General features: G+C 43.9%; 1 protein-coding gene across 1 annotated transcript; it reads left to right on the top strand.

The window, feature by feature from the left end:
• The first annotated feature begins 1021 nt into the window (after positions 1-1021).
• On the top strand, positions 1022-19925 carry FRZB (frizzled related protein). Its single transcript, XM_058028068.1, has 6 exons — positions 1022-1475; positions 8681-8722; positions 13651-13716; positions 15975-16179; positions 16355-16418; positions 19818-19925. The coding sequence occupies exons 1-6, from the start codon at positions 1022-1024 to the stop codon at positions 19923-19925; spliced, it is 939 nt and encodes a 312-aa protein (XP_057884051.1).
• The last annotated feature ends 183 nt before the right edge of the window (positions 19926-20108 follow it).

Here is a 20108-nt window from a genome sequence, read left to right as displayed (position 1 = left end):
CATATCACAACTGCTTGTTTGCTTTGCGTGTGCCTTTGCTGGAACAAGGACATCAGCAGCTGAGTTAAAGGGATTAAGGTTTCATCTGCAGTCATAAAGTGAAAAACTTCAGTAAAGCCTTCTAGGCTTAGGACCCTGTGTTTGTGAGCCTGTATCCATGGCTGCTTTCACAGCTTGTTCACATTTTTGGTCTGGTTTCTGAGCACTGGCTTGTGGTAGGTGTGTTTCTACTCACAGGTTTGATTTAGGGGCAGAAGCTGGAATAATAAATGTGTGATCGACCAGTTGCTCGTATGTTTATAACCGGAAAGAACTTACTCAGCTAATAAATGTCAGCTTGTGTTCTCTATGCAACCTGGTCCAGTGGAAGGTGTCCCTATCCCTGGCAGGGGATTGGAACTAGATTATCTTTAAGGTCCTTTCCAACTCAAACTGTTCTGTGATTCTATGATTATATGAGGGCACATTTTTTCTGATCAAGTCAGAACTCCTTTTGCGAGGTATCTTAAACAGTATCCAGCCTCTTCAATTTTTTTAACCTTCTGTAAAGATAGCATCCCCAGCTGCTGAGCTGAATCTCCGTCATTTTTAAGCCTCTCAACATTATTACTCTCCTCTAAAACTCCCATCTCTATGTCTATGTGCCACGCTTTTCGCGTGCACCTCCTGCTTAAGCAGTGCGCCCAGCATAGTGTGTGCAAAAAAACAAACAAAAAAAGAGGTGTTTGTTAAAAGATAAGAATATATCTCCGAGAGATTGGTCTGAAATCATGTTCAGGCTCCCAGCAAGGCTTTTACTTCGGGGAGAATTCAAGCTCTCGCTTGAGAGAGAAATGTCTCCTGTCGGGTTCTTGCCAGCAGGCGAGCCCCCTCCCCAGCGCAGGGCCGCTCTCCTTTGTTCGGGGCCGGGCTGCGGGGCGGGCCCCGGTGCGCGCCCGCGGGGCCGGGCCAGGGCGGGCGGAGCCGCCCCCGCGCCGCGCCGCGCCCGCTCGGCCCCTCGCTTACCGTCGGGCCGGGCGGCATGAGGCGGGGGCTGCCGCTGCTGGCCCTGGCCGGGCTGCTGCTGCTGGGGCGGCCGCCCGCGGCCCGGGGGGCGGCCTGCGAGCCGGTGCGCATCCCGCTCTGCAAGCCGCTGCCCTGGAACATGACCAAGATGCCGAACCACCTGCACCACAGCACGCAGGCCAACGCCGTGCTGGCCATGGAGCAGTTCGAGGGGCTGCTGGGCACCAACTGCAGCCCCGACCTGCTGTTCTTCCTGTGCGCCATGTACGCGCCCATCTGCACCATCGACTTCCAGCACGAGCCCATCAAGCCCTGCAAGTCCGTCTGCGAGCGCGCCCGCGCCGGCTGCGAGCCCGTCCTGGTCCGCTACAGCCACGCCTGGCCCGACAGCCTGGCCTGCGACGAGCTGCCCGTGTACGACCGCGGGGTCTGCATCTCCCCCGAGGCCATCGTCACCGCCGAGGGCGCGGGTGAGTGCGCGGGGACCGGCACCGGCGCGGGGACAATGGGCGGCGGGCGGGCGGGGAGGGCAGCCCGGGAGCCCTGCCTCCCCTCCGGCCGCTCGCTCGGATTCTCTCCGCTCTGCCCTCCGCTCTTGCGCTGTCTGCTCTCTGCCTTTAGCAGCCGCCTCGCTGCTGGAAAAGTTTTGCTGTTGGGCGCAGAGTGTGTGTGACAAGTGACAACCCCGCCACCGAGTGTGGGAGTTGCAGCCCTCGTTGCACACGAACGGGAAACGTTTCCGTACCGCTCTTCTACCGGAGATCCATCGGCAGCGCTTGCTGGCGCAGAATGAAGAGCCCCCCAAGTGAGGGGCAGCCCCCAGGCTGCCGGTTCCCCCTCTGCCCCTGCTCCTCTCTGCTCCTCTTCAGCCGCTCCTTCCCAAAACAGGTTGCTCCCTTCTCACACAATGCCAGCACTCCACAGATTTTGGGTAATATCAGTGCCCAGAGGAGCCTCAGGCAGGAGCTGGGGGGCCGGGGACTCCCCAGCTACTTCTTTGCCAGTGGTGGCACATGCACAGCTGGAGGCGAGAAAACACGCTCATCTGAGTGGTTAGCACCGAAGGTACACTTACAGCACAGGTTCCCCAGCAGGTCCCTGGGCTCTAGAACAACAGCCAGGTGAGGAGTGCAGCAAAATGCAGCCTTCCCTTGTGGTTTGTTCCCAACATCCCTGAAGCCAGCCAAGCGCTGCATCCTGCACCCGAGCCTGATGCTGTGTGACCACTGTGGCCTCAGAGGGGCTGCTGGAGCTGCCCAGCTTTCTCTCTGCATCCTGTTTCACCAGCTGAGCTCACTGTGATCCCACAGGGTGCTGGTGCTGGGTATCATCCAGCACCACTGTCCGAGGCAGGAGCATCTCTGCACAGTCAGGTGAGGACTGCTGACTGCTCAGACCATGCTGCAAACCCGCTGTGCCTCAGGGATCCTGCTCTTGTCACAGCTGCCTTTGGCCTGGAGGAGTTGGCAGGACACCCCTCCAACGTGGTGAGCTGAGCTCCACAGAGATATTGAATACAAGGGGCTATTGAACAGGAAATTAAAGCAAGCTGGTGGGTGGTTATCACGAGTGAGCTCTGACCTTTTACAAAGTGACTTCAGTTCCTGTGTATTTTCAGGAAAGCATTTGCTGCTGGTGGGACCAGGCTACCATTTTCTCTGGTGCAAAGTTTCAGTGCTGGTTGCTCTGCCAGACCTCTCCATCAGAGGACTGGGAGAGCAGTACTGGGGTGGGAGAGCAGACCAGGGGGGTCGGAGCAGCATCCATGCACCCCAGGAGCTTGTTGTGCTGCTACCTGTCTCCTTCAGTGCCCACAGCTGCAGTGCTGGGTTTTGGGAGCTCACTGACAGGCAGTGGATCTCACCTCTCTCTTCCTCCAGCGGTGGCCTGGGAATGAAAGGGGGATTTTTCATGCTGTGCTCAGCACAGTATTTTACTGTGCTTCTGTCCCACTACTAAATGCTTTATGTATCCCTCTGCCAGTAATGCCAAACGCTGTAATTCCTGTTTTCTTCTCCTAACAAAATCTCACGCTTCAGTTTCCTGACCGTGCTCCCCAGCTCAGCCTTCCCAGGTAAGCTGCTCTCTCTGTCTCCATTTATTTACAGACCAGACAAACCCTAATCCATCTCTGACTCTATTCTCTCACCCTCTGCACCTCCTGAAACCTCCATACTCTCATATCTCTGGTTATTACTGCTATTTCTAACTTCCCTTGCCTTCCCTCTTGCCTTTTCCTACTTTTTTCCCAGCCCACGAATGTAATCATCTATTTTTGTCATCAGCTGCTGCTCTCTGAGCCGTGAAGTCCTGCTGGGGTAGTTTTGGGGAGAGATGTGGTTTTGAACACCAAGCACCTTTTTCTGCAATATTGAGGTGCTTTCAAAACCACCTTAAAAATGGCTCAAGGTTTGGCAGGTCTGCAGCGATTTGAAAGCAATCACATTCAAATCTGGAGGGAGGAAGCTTGGCTGAAATCGCCCCTGAGTTACCTATTTCTGAGGACCTCAGCAGTACAATAACCTCTTTGAGGGATTCCAGGGCCAGATCCATGAAAACTCTCTTTCAGTGAATGAGAACCTGATGACATTCTCATTTCTGGGCTGAATATTTTGAACTGGTGCATTATGCACCAGACTGAAAGAATCCTTCTTGAGGGAATAAAACTGTTCTTTTAGAAAGCAGAGGGAAGGATTCCTGTTCTAGGAAGAGGTAAGGTGAACACTTTCAAATCCAATTCTCCAAATAAAGGATTGCAGCTCAGTAGAAGACACAAATAACCAACTGCCTGACGAGTAGTGTGCAGAATCCCTGCTCTTATTTGCTTTAATTTATCTCCTAAGCATTCTAGCCCCTTCTGCTGTCTGTACTGCACCTAATAGAGTGGGCAGAAATATAATCCATTGTTTTGTGGCTGTTGTAGTCTTCAGAAGTGACATCTTGTTTTTGCTTTCATTCTTTTGCTGCCTGTAACGGGATTCTGCTGCTTCCTTTCCTCTTGAGGTTTCTGCATATTTCTGCATTTTTTCTGCATTATTGTTCTAATGTTCTGGTGAACATTAGAACATTTGTCTTGTCCCTTCCATGAGAGAGCCTTAAGGATGATGTAGTCAGTGTTTGTCCTTGTCAAAGCAGGTACTGGGTTCACAAGCCCAATTTCCATCAGTTATATTCCCAGCAGCTTGTGAGTGTTGCAAAGTATGTGGTTGGTAAAATCTATGATAAATCTCAGTAAGAAGTTCACTTTCAGCTGTTGAGGCACAGTCCACCACAGACATCTTCTAGGACCTCTCTTCATCTGAGTCCAGGTGTGAGGAAGATCCAGACCCTTCCTGCCACAGCACCAAAGGGCTGCTTTGTCTGTGATGGAGAAAGCTGACAGCAGTGCTGTGTTTTGGACTCAGTTAGAGGAATAGCTGTGCACACCCCCTGAGCTTGTGCTGGTCTCCAAAACCTGAGTGGGAGTGTGACTGGGAGGTCTCAAATTCCTCAAGTTACAGAAACTGACTTAAAAGATGTGGGAAGTGTTTGTTTCTTGATTTTTCATTCTCTTTGGGAAACATCCGGGTTCCTTTACAGCCAGAAAGCAGAGGGATGCTGCAGGCATGGTGTGGGTGTTCTGGAGGTGAGTGTGATACTGAATAATTTGGCTTTTTGTGGAGGATCCAACATATCAGCATCCAGCATGGAGGATGAAAGAGCATCCTGACAATACATTAACACCCTGGGTGTCAGATTAGTGCATGCTGTCTGAAGTCTCCTATGGCATTTATCCCACATCCCTGTCCTGGGCTTTTTGGAGGAGAAAATGGTTCTGTGTGCAGACACTAGTATCAGCTGTGTTACATCTCTGGGAGGTGCTGTTCACTTGCTCCACGTATTTCATTCTTCACATGTATTTGCTTATTCTTCCTCCAATCTATCACATTATCTGCTTTCCTCATTCAAGGCCCTGTCAAACTTTCGGATAAATACCTGCCCATCACTGGCAGGTATTTATTTTGGAAAGATTGCTTTGCATAGACAGAACTTGGCAGAGGGTTTGCCCATGAAGAGACATGGAACAATAGGAAGTCAGTTGTTTGGGGGATTTTAAATAGCTTTTTTTCCCCCCTCCTTCTGTCAGTGTTGCAGCTGAAGGTCTCAGCTTGGTGGAGAGAGGCCTCTGTCTATCAGCTGCTGGGGACAGGGGCTGGGTGGGTGCTCACACACACCTGAGACCTGACCAGTAGCTGGTGGCAGGCCTGGCCTGGACCCTCTTCCAGTCTCCTGTCTGGTGGGTAAGCAGGGACCAGACTGTATGAGTTTAACTGGGAAAAGGGTCAGAGAAATGAGCTATGAACTGATGTTTAGGTACCTGTTCACCCCTGCCCTGCTGCCTTTGTGCAGGCACACAAACAGGAGGCACTTCCACTCCTGGCTGCTCTGCACTCAGTGTCTGAATTCCTCTGGCTGCACACAGAGCTAATTCATTGGGAATTCTGGTTTGGGGTGGGACAGGTGACCTGGCAGTGCAGAGTTAGCAGATGCCTCGAGGCTGTGGTGTGCTGTAATTTGGTTAAAAATAAGTTGTGTACCTGAGAGTGTGTGGGGAGATGTGGTAAAGCAGGTCAGTTCCATGCTTGTTTGCATGTTTATACTGCCCATACCAAGTGCTCACTGGTTGTCCTGTGTTGGTGTGAGCTCCAAGGGAAGTTCCTCAGCCAATACTTGTGGGCATTGTACTCCACGTGGGCCAGGGAAGGCTGTGAACCCTTTACTGGGCTCTGGTTTATTTTGAGGTGCAATTTGAATGTGGATTGGACTAGGTTTGCTCAAGCACCACAAAGTCATGTCTGTTTGGATCCATCCTTAGTTTAGGCAGGGACTGTGCACTTCAGAGCTTCTTTTTCCTTCTGTGGATGGGAGATGGTAAGCATTTAATGTGATAGTTCTCTTCTCTTCTCCGTGATGATTTTTTTTCTGTCCCCAGTAACAACTTTGATACAATGGGCAATGTGCTTTGAAGGCATGAACAAAGTATCCCTGAGATACCTATTTTGGTAAGAATTTTTGCTTGCTGGGTCACATGAAAAATGAGAGGAGTTGGCTTGGTCATTTGCAGATGGCTTTTGAGAAGACCTGAAAAGGTGGCCAAGGCAGCTGAGTGAGAGGGGCAGTGAATCTGGAGAGCTTTCTCTGCAGGGGCAGTGAATCCTGAGAGCTTTCTCTGCAGGGCAGGGAATCCTGAGAGCTTTCTCTGCAGGGACAGTGAATCCTGAGAGCTTTCTCTTCAGGGCAGTGAATCCTGAGAGCTTTCTCTGCGGGGCAGGGAATCCTGAGAGCTTCCTCTGCAGGAGCAGTGAATCCTGAGAGCTTTCTCTGCAGGGCAGGGAATCCTGAGAGCTTTCTCTGCAGGGCAGTGAATCCTGAGAGCTTTCTCTGCAGGAGCAGGGAATCCTGAGAGCTTTCTCTGCAGGGCAGTGAATCCTGAGAGCTTTCTCTGCAGGAGCAGTGAATCCTGAGAGCTTTCTCTGCAGGGCAGTGAATCCTGAGAGCTTTCTCTGCAGGGACAGTGAATCCTGAGAGCTTTCTCTGCAGGGGGAGTGAATCCTGAGAGCTTTCTCTGCAGGGACAGTGAATCCTGAGAGCTTTCTCTGCAGGGGTTTTGGGTGCCCAGAGTGGGGAAACGTCTGAGGCCAGCCCTAGGTACACAGAAAGGTCTGTATGGCCACCTCTCTGTGGCTGGAGGGTTCTGCAGATGTTTTGTCTGTACTTGGAGCAGATGGGAGGATTATCAGACCATAGACCTCTCTCTCTGCTTTTACCACATCAGAAGGAATTGTAGATTTAAAGCTACAGCTTGGTTGAATGAACAAGACAACAAATAATTGGCCCAGGAGGGGAAGAATGGGCAATGTGGTTGTCCTTTTGTTTGCCATTTGCAAGAGGGAAACCATTTCAATTCCTCTTCCATCACATTCTGGAATGCCAGAGTGCATTTGATGCAATATAAAATGTGTTCTTAATGCATTTGAGAATAACTCAGGTGAATAATCAAAATCAAACATGAAAGAAAGAATCAGCTTGGATAGTTTGACTTGTTACAAGGCAGCATGGTGAAGATTAAAATGTTCTGTGGAAGTACCTGATTGCAAAGATCAGATTGACTCCTAAAGATGTTTGGTTTTTCCTCCATAAACAAAGATCATGTGGTAGTTTGGGACTTTCTTTGCAAGAAAATGGATCTGATGTTTTATTAGCAACAGGATATTGAATATAAAAGAGCATCTATTCAATCTTCCTATGCTGTTTTGTATACCCTTTGCTCTTTATGTTGGTTAGAATAATTATTCCTGAAGTCTCAAATTTTTTTAAAGTTAATTATTACGTAAGGGAATTAGTTGTTTTTCAGCTTTACTCTTGCCCTGACTGTGATTTAGCTCCATCCTCATTTATATAAATGAAGTTTCATGTTGCTTTGAGTAGTATAAGTATTCATTAAGTGTAGATTTAATTTTTTATTTTAACAAAGATGGCAAAATTAGAAGGTTAGCTAAGTCATATTATTTTTCTTGTAAACAGGTATTACAGAATTTGTGATTATATAAATATAAAATATATAAATATATACATATATGTATATATACTTGGCCCTTATAATTTAATCCACACATGAAGTCATCATGAGTGCTGAGTATCAGGAGTGTCCTGGGCTGTCTTACAGCCAAAACCTTACAGCTCAGGCTGCAAGACAGGAGTTTTATTACATTTGTTCTACACTGCAAAGCAGCAGGATTGCCTCCATGATTATGTAAGAATCTAAGAAAGTTGATTGTAGGATACCAGATTCCAGAATTGGAAGAGCAGCATAAATGAATAAATGTGCAAAATTACAGAAGGGTTTTTTCTTTGAAAACTCATTTGTTTTTCCATTTTATGTGCCATTCTAATGAAGTGTCCTGCATCTCTCCCAGTTCTTGTTCCTCTTGCATTTATTTTGTCCTTGGCTCATTGAAGGTTATATGCATGAACATACTTGTTTTTCATGATTAAATATATGTATAAACCCATTAAATAGTGTGATTTAATAAATAGGTTTGAAATGATGAATTTTAATCTGGGACACAGTCCACTTATGAACGTGTCTGAAAGCATTTCTTTGGGCAGAGTGCCTGTTTAAACTTCTGTTCCTTATCTGTCCTTCAGAGTAATCTGTGTGTTTTTAAACTGAGGGGAAGGTCTGAAACATTTATTTTGGCATTTGCTTCAACACTGTGATTGTGGTTGGTTGATTTGATTTCCTCAGTAACCAAAAAAATCCCCCAAAGTAATTTCTCCTTCATCATCTAATTAAATGCAAACACTACACATGTTTTCTGTAGGTGATCAAAATTCATGGCATAAATGTCAACCCTTGTCTGAAACCTGCCAGTCTGTAGCAATGGAAATGGGATATTTAGTCTGCTTCAGCCTTTAACATGATATGCTGGATTCAGGTGAAATATGGGTAAGACATTGTGTCAACTTTACTGGAGTGACCTCTAGAATATTGCAAACTGTTTATTAGTGAAGTTATTAAGTTTCCACGTACTAAATATTACAGAAAGAGAAAACATTGTCATGTATGTGTAGTGATATAATCCAATATTAAAAATACTAACTTTCTTTTACATATTTTACAAATCCATGGCAGATTTCCCTATGGATTCTAATAACGGCAACTGTAGAGGCGTTGGTAAGTACACTTTTATAAAACTGTATAATAATTTTTATAAAGTTGTATAATAAGCTGTAGACTTTCAAATCCTTTAAATATTTAATTAAGAGGGGTACTAAGTGATAAATACTTAGTCTTGACTGAGAATACTGCAGATTTTGCTTTTGCATTCCATGGGCAGGTGGGATTTGGGGGTTGGTCAGCCTCAAAATGTGCATCAAAGCAGGAGGGCTGTGCTGATTTTATTAAAAGTTTTGTCTTGAACAGAGAGAGTAATCATTAAATTGATTTTTCCCTGGGCAAAACCAGTGAAGATAATGGTTCATTTTGACCTTAAAGTTTTCAAATTAAATTCTGTTTGTAGATAATGGCAGTGCTCCCTTTAGCCTGAGGAGGTTGAGGGTGGCACCTTCTGAGGCTGGTTTTATTCCAGCAAGTTCCCTGTTGCTTTTTATTGCTGTTTTGGTTTTGCTGGAACTGAATAAAAACCCTTGAGCATTACCACTACTTGCCAATGCAAGGAAGCAAAGCCCAGGATGGTGGCTAATAATAATTATAGGAATGTGAATCCTTTTGCCCATGCAAGCCAATGACTGTAGATTTTCTAGAATTTTATTATGATTCCATCCAAAGTTCTCCTCTTAGATCTTTGTCAAGAAATTGAGACTTGGAAGCTGTAGTACTGACCTCCATGTCTTTCCTTCTGCAGAGGTGCTGATGAGCTACAGTGTGCACTGATGTTCACCTAAAAGGTGTTGAACCTAACATTAGGTACCTATAGATATCATTTCAGCATTAAGCTCTGTGACCAGATTGCAAAAATATATTAGTAATGCCCAGTTTATATAATACAGTTTAAGATTTTAGTCAGTAGGTCCCAATGTGAAAGCAGCTATATTTGTGCAAAATGTTCTTTAAATCACAGTGCATACCCTCTAGAAGCCCAGGTACAGTTTAAAAAACCTCATAACAGCAAGCCCCTTAAATTGTCTTGAGCATGGGACCATGTCTGGAGGACTTGCTAAAGATATTTGTTACTAATGTTAGTATCTTCTTAGTTTGAAGCCATTTTCAGTTGTGTGGCATTGAAAAAGCTGGGATTTCATGCACCATGTGGACTGTACAGAGAGCATACAAGCTTCACTCTGAGCATGAAGCAAAGCTGTGTGCTCTCATTGTCACCTTAAATCCAAACTATGAGGCATATCTTTACTGCTGCCTGTCCATAGGCATGTAAGTCCAGTGAGTGACCCTGCAGTGGAAGAGGAAATTTCAGTCACATTGTTCCTGTTGTGATGCTTTTTGATGGCTGAAAGCAAAAGCAGACCTAAAAAAATCCCATCTAGAAAATAGACTAAGGATGCACAGAAAAATTGCTGCTGCAATATCTGCTTTTACTGTTCAAACATGATTTCTAGTTCAGTGTGCTACATCTGTCTGAACTGACAAACACAGTTGGACCACCTAAAAGGCCATGTCTCAAAATGGCTTTGTTTATGTGTTCAGTAAAGTAAATTTAGAGCAGTTTTGTTTGTTTGTTTGCAAGTAGCAAATTGATACATTTTTTTAAAAAAATCCCATTCTCATCTTTGTGGTTTCTGCATCTTATTGCTTGTGCTGCTGTGCATGGTCACAGGGAGCAGTACTCATGGCTTATCCCTATTTGAGACACCTTTTTTCCCTGTCAGTGTCTGCTGGCAAAACCTTCCCTCTCAGTCTGCATGAGGGTTTTTTGGGAGACCTTTTTTGCCTCTGTTGGCAGTAAAGTACATGATTTTCTGCTTCATCACATGCTCCTCAAGTCTCTTAGAAAATGTTCTAGAGTGTTTATTTTATATCCTTTGTTGACCTGGGAGGTGTTTGCCAGGTTTGAGTGCCTGTACAGGTCAGGATTACAGCCAGGTTTTCCATCATTCACATATATTTAAGACAACACAAATGTTTCTTGGTAGCAATCCACAGGGAAAACCATTCTCTCCATGTCTTTTGGCATTGACAGAGTGAAGTTTTCAAAGACAGGGACTTTGAGCAGTTAGTAGTCCTGTATTTATTTGAAAAGAAGATTTAATGGCTGGCTGTGATCTCAGCCAAAGCCAGTGGGAGCCTCTGCTGCTGTCTCTGTGCTGGGGACATGGCATTGTTGTGGTGTCAGAGCTCTTCTGCTAATCCTGGCAGCTTCTGAGGAGGCTGTCAGGTAAGATGGGATTTTCCCTCAGCATCAGGTGATGCAGTACATTTTTATAGCCACCTTTTGTGGGTGTTTCCACTCCCTGGGGGAAGGTCAACATTTGCCTTCCTTGGAAAATCACTGTACCAGGAGCTGGGAGAGAGGAGTTGGATCTGGCTCTAACTTTGTAACTGACCTCGGCAAATGACTTTTGTGTTAGTTTCTGTATCTCTAAATAGTGATTAGGTATAATGCAGCATTTTGTATGGTTCTTTTAAATGTAAATTTAAAAAGCATGAGGATGGACTAGGATGTTCTTCAATAAGAATATAGGCATGCCAATAATTTAGAAACAGACTAACAAAATATATTCTAAAATTAATAAAGTCATACTGCCTTAAAACTGAAGGAAATGTGAGGCTGTGTTCTTGTCTTGCAATTTAGCCTATTTTATTTTACCTGGGACACAGTGCAAAGTTCTGTGGAGCAGGAGAACATTACAGTGTGCCACTTGCTGGACTTGAGTGCTAAAGTGCTTGTGTGAGTGTGGGTCACAGGAGCACATCTTTTATTCTCTGCTCCAAGGCAGCTGTCATTTGGCCTGCAGTATCCATGAGCTCACAAAGGCAGAAGGGAAGCCAAAAATCACTCCCCTTCTCTGCTTTTGTTGTTTTAACACAAACACATAGGAAAGTTAAAGTCTGTAGGGCTCTATATATAGATTCCTGAGGATGTGTTTGAAATTCAAGGAAATAATATATTTTTCTTCTGAAATGTTTTCCTCTTTCCTGTATTTTTTTTTGTGTTTTCAACTACAAAAATTCTTCCAATAGAAAATAATGATTCCATCAATTTAATTTTTTTTTAATATGCAGAAATCCTATATAATCAACTAAAAGTTCTTTTTCAGACTCTTCATGTTAGATTTAACTAAATCACTAGCTTATATGCATTGATATTTGGAATGATGGTGCATAGAAATAAACTGCATTAAATCTACTTCCATTTATGCCAAATCAAATGTCAAAATAGATGCACATGTAATACTGGGATCTGCTGTTTTAAATTACTCCACCAAACCACACTTAGACACTGGTGTAAAATAAAAAGTAAATATTTGCAGTAGAACAACCAGCCCTGAAATACCAGTGGTGTTTATGAACACCACTGCGGCTCTGGAGCTTCTGCATTGGCATTCCCTGGGCACTAATGAAAATGTTTTTACCTCTCTTAGAGTTCCCAGCTGTCTGGCATCTGCACCTTTGGAAATGCTGCTCTGACAGTGCTCATTTGTTTTGTTTTTTTGAAGGCTGTCCTTCTGGCCACAAGGGCTAAGAAATTCTCTATTTTCATTAAACTTGGGCTTCTAGGTCATAATAAAATTGTGTAAAATTTACACCATTTCTCATGGTGGATTGGATGGGCCTCTCAGCAACCTGATCCAGTTGAAGATGTCCCTGCTTATTTGCCAGGGGGTTGGACTAGGTGGCCTTTAAAGGTCCCCTCCAGTGCCAAATATTCAATGAATGCCTGCTGGCCAGAATATCCCAGTTTGCTAAACTGACCTGAGATACTGACCTGATAATACTCAAAAAAATGTTCAGTCATGCGCTGCCACAGTATTTTCTTTCTGTGTCTCTGTTATGGTCTGTGTGATAAAAGGAACAGAAAGGAGGGCATTCCTTAAGTCTAGCACAGAAGAGAGTGCAGCATTGCAAGGATGGAATTACAGCACCTGTGAGCTCAGAATTGAACATTGAATTGGCTTAAAATCATGATTTTGTCACTCCTGTCTCAAAGTCTGTGTGTCTTTGTTGTTGTGCTTTGGTTTGTTTTTGGTTTTTATTTTTTTAATTTCAGTATGTCAGGTTGTTCTCCTAAAAAATATTTAAGGTCTCATGGGCAGTTCCTCATCTCCCAGCAGAACAGGCCAGGAATGCCCCGTGGTTTTTAGTGTTTCACTGTAATAAGCAAGTCAGTTCAGCGAAATTTTTGTTAGGTGTTTTTTGATTTAACCCTTTTCTGACTTAGAGATGGGGTAACTGAGAGGTGTTTTAAAAACTTTTATTCCATTTTCAGTCCCATGAGAAGGGTGAGACAATACAAGGTGTTATAATTCACACCATCCCGATCTTCAGTGTTAGTTTCTGTATCTCTAAATTTTAATTAGGAATAATGCAGCATTTTGTACAGTTCTTTTAAATGTAAATTTAAAAAGCATGAGGGTGACTAGGATGCTCTTCAATAACAACATGGGTATGTCAGTAATTTAGAGATAGAACTAGACTAACAAAATACATTCTAAAATTCATAAAATAAGCCAATACTGCCTTAAAACTGAAGGAAATGTGAGGCTGTGCTCTTGTCTTGCAATTTAGTCTATTTTATTTTACCTGGGTCTAATCAGAAGCCAACTATTTCCTAATTACAGTACACTATAAGTGTTTCTTGGCTTAACAAGATTTAACAGATCAAATTAAAACAGGTGATAGATCATAGTTGGATGACTTGTTTAAAAGATCAAGTTTTACACCTTATCTAAAAAAGGTAAAGATACAAGATAAATTTATGTTCATTAATTATTATAATAATAATGTTAAGAATAGTATCTTGTGTACTTCAGTGTATGCGGCGGTCAATGAGCAAAACCATCACATTTATTTCTTGGATTTATTTTCTATTAATCCAACTCCCACACAGTGTGAGCTCCAGGTTTTGGGAAGATTGTCACTGAATACATGTTTTTTTTCTTTCTAAACAAAGCTTTTTGTTTCTGTAGAGCGCTGCAAGTGCAAGCCAGTGAAAGCTACCCAGAAGACCTACCTACGGAACAACTACAACTATGGTGAGAGCAGCTGCACTGCCAGCTCCCAGCCCTTCTAAACCTGCAGCAAGGGGCAACTTCTCATTTAAAAAGCCTAAAATTTCACTATTACTGCTGGTAACCCAATATTGCTTATTGCAGGTGGAAAGTATGGCCTGAAATGTTTCGAAATTAGGATGGAGGGGATTAGCTTGATATGTTAGTACAAGGGTATCTTTGTTATTTCAGGTTTAGTGCAGGCATTTGGGGTTTGTGTACTTGTCTGGTGTGAGCAGTGATGCAACAGAAATGGCACTGTGGGCTGCTGTGCCTGAGCTGCCTCTGTGATTGCCAGTACCCTCAGCTTTTGCAGAAGGGCATGTTTGTAGCAGCTTTCATGCCCACCAGCTCTCCATGAGATCTGACAGGTTCTGTTCCTTCTGGTGCCTCAAAGCCAGCAGTGAGCATCTTGCCAGCTGTGTTAGGCTGTCTGTAACACCTGTAAAAGTGCACATGGCCTGCTCTTCAGGCATGTCATAGCTCCAGGCTCATGTTTTTCTTCATACTGTCAGTTTCAAGCAAATTAAGCCAGTAAAACCACTGAATACATATCACAGGGACTGAACATTGGGCCCTTCCTTATTGCAAAAACTAGGCCTTTTTAAACAGTTAAGACTTTATCAGTTATGAACCTAAAGTATCAGTATCAGTTGTATCAGTTACAAACTTCGAGTTAAAACTTTATTAGTTTTAAACCATAACCACCATAACCCAGCCAACCACCATACACCACAATGTGAGCACATCACGATTATATAACTTCTTTTTCTACCCCCAATTCAGCTCAGTCACTTTCCCACAGTCCTTTTCTACTTAGCCAAAGTTGCAGGCCTGAGCAATGATTTTACAAGGGTAACAAGCACTTATTTTATAAAGCTTTATCAATATGCAGTACTTCCTTTTTTCCCATTAATCAGGTGAAGAGCTTTAGGGTCAGCCAGCATTAAGGCTTTATTTAAATTGTAGTAATTGTATAATACTTATTAGGATTGCACATTTGTAAAGCCAGAATCGGATAATCTTATTTTAAAAGTAGTTTGCTGTTAAAAGCTAAAAAATTACAGCTATATTCAAACACTTTCTTGGTCAATAGTCAATTTGATGTTGTTTTGGTGAATTTGTTTATAAAAAAATAGAGTGACTATTCTCTGGTCAGAAACCGCATATGGCAGAGTCATTGGGCATGCTCCTGTCCATTTTCTTAAGCTTTTCAAATTAAATGGGTTTTAAAAGGCATTTGAAATATTCTCCAAACTAAAATAATATTTTATTTTGAGATCTTAAAAGGTTTTGAGAAAGGGAATCACTTAGGGTAAATTGTTCATACTAGATACACAAATTGGTGTTTGTTGGCAACTGTATTTAATGTTCCTGCAAGACATGCTGGTTAATGGCTGTTATGGGGAGGAGATGTGCAAGTCCATGGTTTTCTTTCTTCTCTATTACCTTTTTCCCACAGGAGACATTTGGAATTTGGGCTATCTCCCATTTATAGTGTGGAAAGGGACTCTTTGAATGATGTGGCATTCTCTAGAGCACGACCTCTGGGTTGGCTTTGCATTTGTATGTGGTATCAGTTCACTGGTCACCCTGAGAGAATGAAAATCTTTGCCTTTGAAAGGCAGCCTTTCCTCCTGTGCAACTTGAAGCAAAAAGAGAGGCCAAGAGAGGAAACAATTAGAGAGGTCATTGGGTCAAGATCAGGAGCATTTGAAGTTCAGAAAGAGCAGAGCAGATTAGTGCTGGGTCACTGGAGAGAATAGAAAAGGTAAGGGCCTGTCATCCAGCAGAAGGAGCGATATGAGAAGTTTTAATGCACATTCCCTGTCTGTGTAAGGTTCAGAGTGATAAAGTTTGCTCATCTGTACTGCAGGTAGTCAGAGAGGGAACAGTCACAGCTCAAGGGAGAGGGAGAGCACACAAGAAATAGATTTAATATATTTAACATGGAAAGGGTGAAGAAAAAAGGAAGGAAGTCAAAGCCCAACTTAAGCAGGACATAAATCCAACTGGTACATAAGTCCTGCTCCTGACCATTATTAAGGGACACACTGAGCTACCTGCACCTCCTTGGTGGAGGGTGAAGTAGTGAAGAGATGGAGGCAGAGACATTGCAGGAGTTCAGCTAACTTCTGATGAGGGACCATGCAAAAGAGTGATGCCAGAGGTCACCAAGAGCAGCTGGGGAGTGACCTGCATTTTCTGCTGCTGCTGACAATGCTCTTTGTGGCTTCCCCCAGTCATCCGCGCTAAAGTGAAGGAGGTGAAGACTAAATGCCACGATGTCACTGCAGTGGTGGAAGTAAAGGAGATCCTGAAATCTTCCCTGGTCAACATCCCAAAGGACACTGTAAACCTGCACACGAATTCTGGCTGCCTGTGTCCACCCCTCAGTGCCAATGAGGAATACATCATTATGGGCTACGAGGATGAGGAGCGCTCCAGGTAACTCCTCCTGTGCTGTCCTCAGCTGTTCTCCTGTCATAAAGCTGAAAGTCAGAGCCAAAAGGAAGGAAAACTTGGTCTTCATGGAGGGCAGGTCTCTCTACAGGCACAGAGATTTTAGTTTTGTGTGTGCTGGGTTGTATAGCCCCTTGATGGATTTGTCTCTGTTGTGTAGGTTACTCTTGGTGGAAGGCTCCATAGCTGAGAAGTGGAAGGAACGTCTTGGTAAAAAAATAAAGGTAAGAAAATACCTCACCAGAAGTCAAATGTTGTGGGTGCCATAAAACATCTACCTGTCTTTTCAAAATAAGGGAAGAAAATTCGTGTGCTGCCTCCAGTTAATCAATATCATGTATCAAAAACCAACTTGGTGTGTTATTTGCTTTATTACTTGGAACTGCATGCTGAGTAAATTAAAGGGATACATTGAATTACCCCAAAGTATCCCATTGTAGCAGTAGTCAAAAGCTATGTCTCAAAAAAGCAAATAGCAGGGGACTTTTAACTCTGTAGCAAGCTGTGTGTTCCACAACACCTGCTTAGTTGGGGTTGTGATATGAATTTAAAAAAACCAAACAGACCAGGGGGGTTTGCAAATGTTTTTCAGACCATGTCATGGGCAGGGACACTTTCCACTAGACCAGGTTGTACCAGGCCCCATCCAACCTGGGCTTGGACACTTCCAGGGATGGGGCAGCCACAGCTGCTCTGGGCAACCTCTGCCAGGGCCTCCCCACCCTCACAGCCAAGAATTTCTTCCCTATATTTTATATAATCTAATGTAATTTCATCTAATCTAATCTAATCTCTGTCACTTTAAAGCCATTGCCCCTCGTCCTGTCATTAAATGCTCTTGTAAAATGTCCTTCTCCATCTCTGTTGTAGCCCCTTTAAGTATTGGAAGGTCCTCTAAGATCTCCCTGAACCCTTCTCCAGGCTGAGCAACTACAGCTCTCTATATGAAAATATATTCTACTTTTTTCTGACTTAAATGTTTTCTAATGCCTTCCAGGTTCTGGAAGGATTACCTTTTTATGAAATAGATTTAATATATTCAACATACCTTTTTATGTTCTGATGCACTGCAAAGTGTCAGTGGTTTTGACATTGTCAGGAGTGTCACTTTACACTGAATATTCTCATTTTGACACAATTTCTCAGCCATACATTTGCCATAGTGGTTTTGCCTGTGCAAACCAGTCTTCTCTTCCACTCAGCACTTTCTTCATCAGTGTAGGGGTCACTGGCAGGAAAATACTGTTGTGTTTATAAAAGCAGGATTTTCTGTGCACATTTCTCCCATCAGTGGAGATTACAGGAGTGAAAGATATAGGGATTTTATTTCAAGTTGTTGTTTGATTTGGCAGAACCCTGGGAAATCCAGTGCCACAGAGAAAATATCATTTTACTGCCATGAGCTGACTTCTGCTCAGTTTCAGCTCTTGGATGATAACATTATTTGTTGGAATTTTTTTGGGGAACACACTTACTTTCTCACTTCCTTCCTTATTGTCTGTAACTTGCTGCCTCTGCCCTCACACATGGCCTGGGGGTGTTGAGGACCCTGCCACATCACCACCCACTTCTTATCATCATTTTCTTTCCAAGAGCATCAACAGCTGTGCCAACTACATTTATTATGTCTTTTTATTGTTGTTGTTTTAACTGTAATTTCTATTGCCTGCAAAAATAAAAACACATATTTTTTTATTAAAAAAAACCTTAACTTTTTTTCCTCCTGCTTCCCCCAAAAAACGCATGAGTGGCTTCATTTAAGTTTTATTATTTCGAAGGTGAGTCCCCCCTGTGCTGAAGCCTTGGATCAGACCCTTCATTCCCAGAAGCTGCAGGAAAGCCAGGAAACAGTTTCCCTGTTTAAATGGGAACTTTTAAATGTTTAACATTTAAATGGGGACTTTTCTCAATGAGCTCTCATTGCACCCTTAAGCCCAGCACTGTCAGGTGACATGATGGAAACAGCAATAGCACCTTTTGCTGCTGTTTGTGAACACATTTTCTGTGTGAAACTTTTGAACAGGTGGATCTGTAGCCTCTCTGGTAATTTCTGTAGTGTTACTCTAGGACACAAAATAAGATGATGCCAACACTGCAATCTCTAAGGTAAAAGAGGGGCAGTTTAATTCTGACTCCAGCATTTATAGATTTCCAAAAGTGACAGTGGATTGAAGGATGACAGTGCCATCTCTCCAATGACACTGGACAAACCAAGAGTCCATCAAATTTCTCCTCCTCCAGAAAAGAATGTAAGAAAACAATTATTTCCAGGAAAGTGTGTGAGAAAGTTCATTGCAAGAATATAAACATCAGAAGGCTTAGAAGAACAGAGCAACACTGTAGCCTCTCTGCTAATTTCTGTAACAATGGTAATTCCTGTGAGCTCTCTGGTAATTTCTGTAGCCTCTCTGGTCTCGATGGTCTCTGGCTGACCCCAAGATGTGTCAGAGAGTCTCTTTTCCCAGCCTGGCAGCTGAAGAAGGAGTCAGGATTCTTCTGTTCTGGTTTTCAAGGTGGTTTATTTGTTATCTATAACATTCTTTTCCTGGCCTGCTGAGGTCCATTCAGCAGGTCAGTCAGGGGCACACTGCCCACCTTCAGGGCGGTGTTGTCTTTTTATACTAAAAACTACATGTACTTTATTTACAATGATTTTCCAATACCTATCACCTATGTTAGACAGTGTGTTCCTACCTTAAACCAATCCAAAAGTGCCACCATCACCCAAAAGATGGAGGCTAGGAAGAAGGAGAAAGAAGAACAAGGCATGCCCAAATTCCTCCATCTTGGGACCCTGAGCCCTCATTCTAAAAACCTGAAAATTCTACTTTTCATCCTGTGACAAACTAACTGTCATTCTACTTAAACTTTTGTGACTTGTAAATCCTCATAAAAGGTCGGTAATTTTTTGCATGGGTCATAATCAGAGGCACAGGGGTCTTGGGCTCTGAGGTCTCTGAGCCCCCTGGCAGGGGTTTGAGCCATCCAGGACAGCCAGAGGGATGTCCTGGGTTCTGACACTCTTAATTTCTGTGAGCTCTCTGGTAATTCCTGCAAGATCTCTGTTAATTCCTGTGACCTCTCAGGTAATCCCTGTGCAATCTCTCTGGTAATTCCTGTGATCTCTCTAGTAATTCCTGTAATTTTCTGGTAATACCTTTAAACTCTCAGGTAATTTCTGCAATCTCTCAGGTAACCCCTGTGCCATCTCTCAGGTAACCCCTGTGCCTCTTTGTTAATCCCTGTGCAATCTCTCAGGTAATGCCTGTGCCATCTCTCAACTAATTCTTATGCAATCTCTCAGGTAATCCCTGTGCCATCTCTCAGGTAATCCCTGTGCCATCTCTCAGGTAATTTCTGCAGTCTCTCAGGTAATCCCTGTGCAATCTCTCAACTAATTCCTATGCAATCTCTCAGGTAACCCCTGTGCAATCTCTCAGGTAATTTCTGCAATCTGTCAGGTAATCCCTGTGCCATCTCTCAGGTAACCCCTGTGCCATCTCTCAGGTAATCCCTATGCCATCTCCCAGGTAATCCCCGTGCAGTCTCTCGGGTAATTTCTGCAGTCTCTCAGGTATCCCCCGTGCAGTCTCTCGGTGCTAACGCCGCTCGTTTCCCCGCAGCGCTGGGACCAGAAGCTGCGGCAGGCGGGCCGGGGGCGGGCCGAGCCCGGCCCCAGCGCGGCGGCCCCGAAGCCCGGCGGGGCCCGGCAGGCTCGGAGCGGGGCGTGACGGCGCCGAGGGATGCCGGATGCACGGGACTGTCTGCCGGGGCTTCCTCTTGGAGCAGCAAAGGAGAAATTGCACTATTGCACGTTATATTCTATTGTTTACTACAAAGTCGTGTTCTAGCTTTTATTAGGTTTTGTTCTCCCTCTTTGTTCTCCACCTTTTTCTTTTTGGATATGTGCAAGT

Source organism: Melospiza georgiana, chromosome 7 (genome assembly GCF_028018845.1).
Source record: "Melospiza georgiana isolate bMelGeo1 chromosome 7, bMelGeo1.pri, whole genome shotgun sequence".
Classification (NCBI taxonomy): domain Eukaryota; kingdom Metazoa; phylum Chordata; class Aves; order Passeriformes; family Passerellidae; genus Melospiza; species Melospiza georgiana.
The sequence above is the reverse complement of the archived record's forward strand: the minus strand, read 5'-3'. Positions and strand labels throughout refer to the sequence as shown.

Bases quoted from the DNA above. Each gene is read 5' to 3' on its own strand.
- FRZB (XM_058028068.1), top strand. From the start codon at position 1,022: ATGAGGCGGGGGCTGCCGCTGCTGGCCCTGGCCGGGCTGCTGCTGCTG. The intron at 13,717-15,974 runs GTGAGAGCAGCT...GGCTTCCCCCAG, and splicing joins ACGGAACAACTACAACTATG to TCATCCGCGCTAAAGTGAAG. The intron at 16,180-16,354 runs GTAACTCCTCCT...TCTGTTGTGTAG, and splicing joins GAGGATGAGGAGCGCTCCAG to GTTACTCTTGGTGGAAGGCT.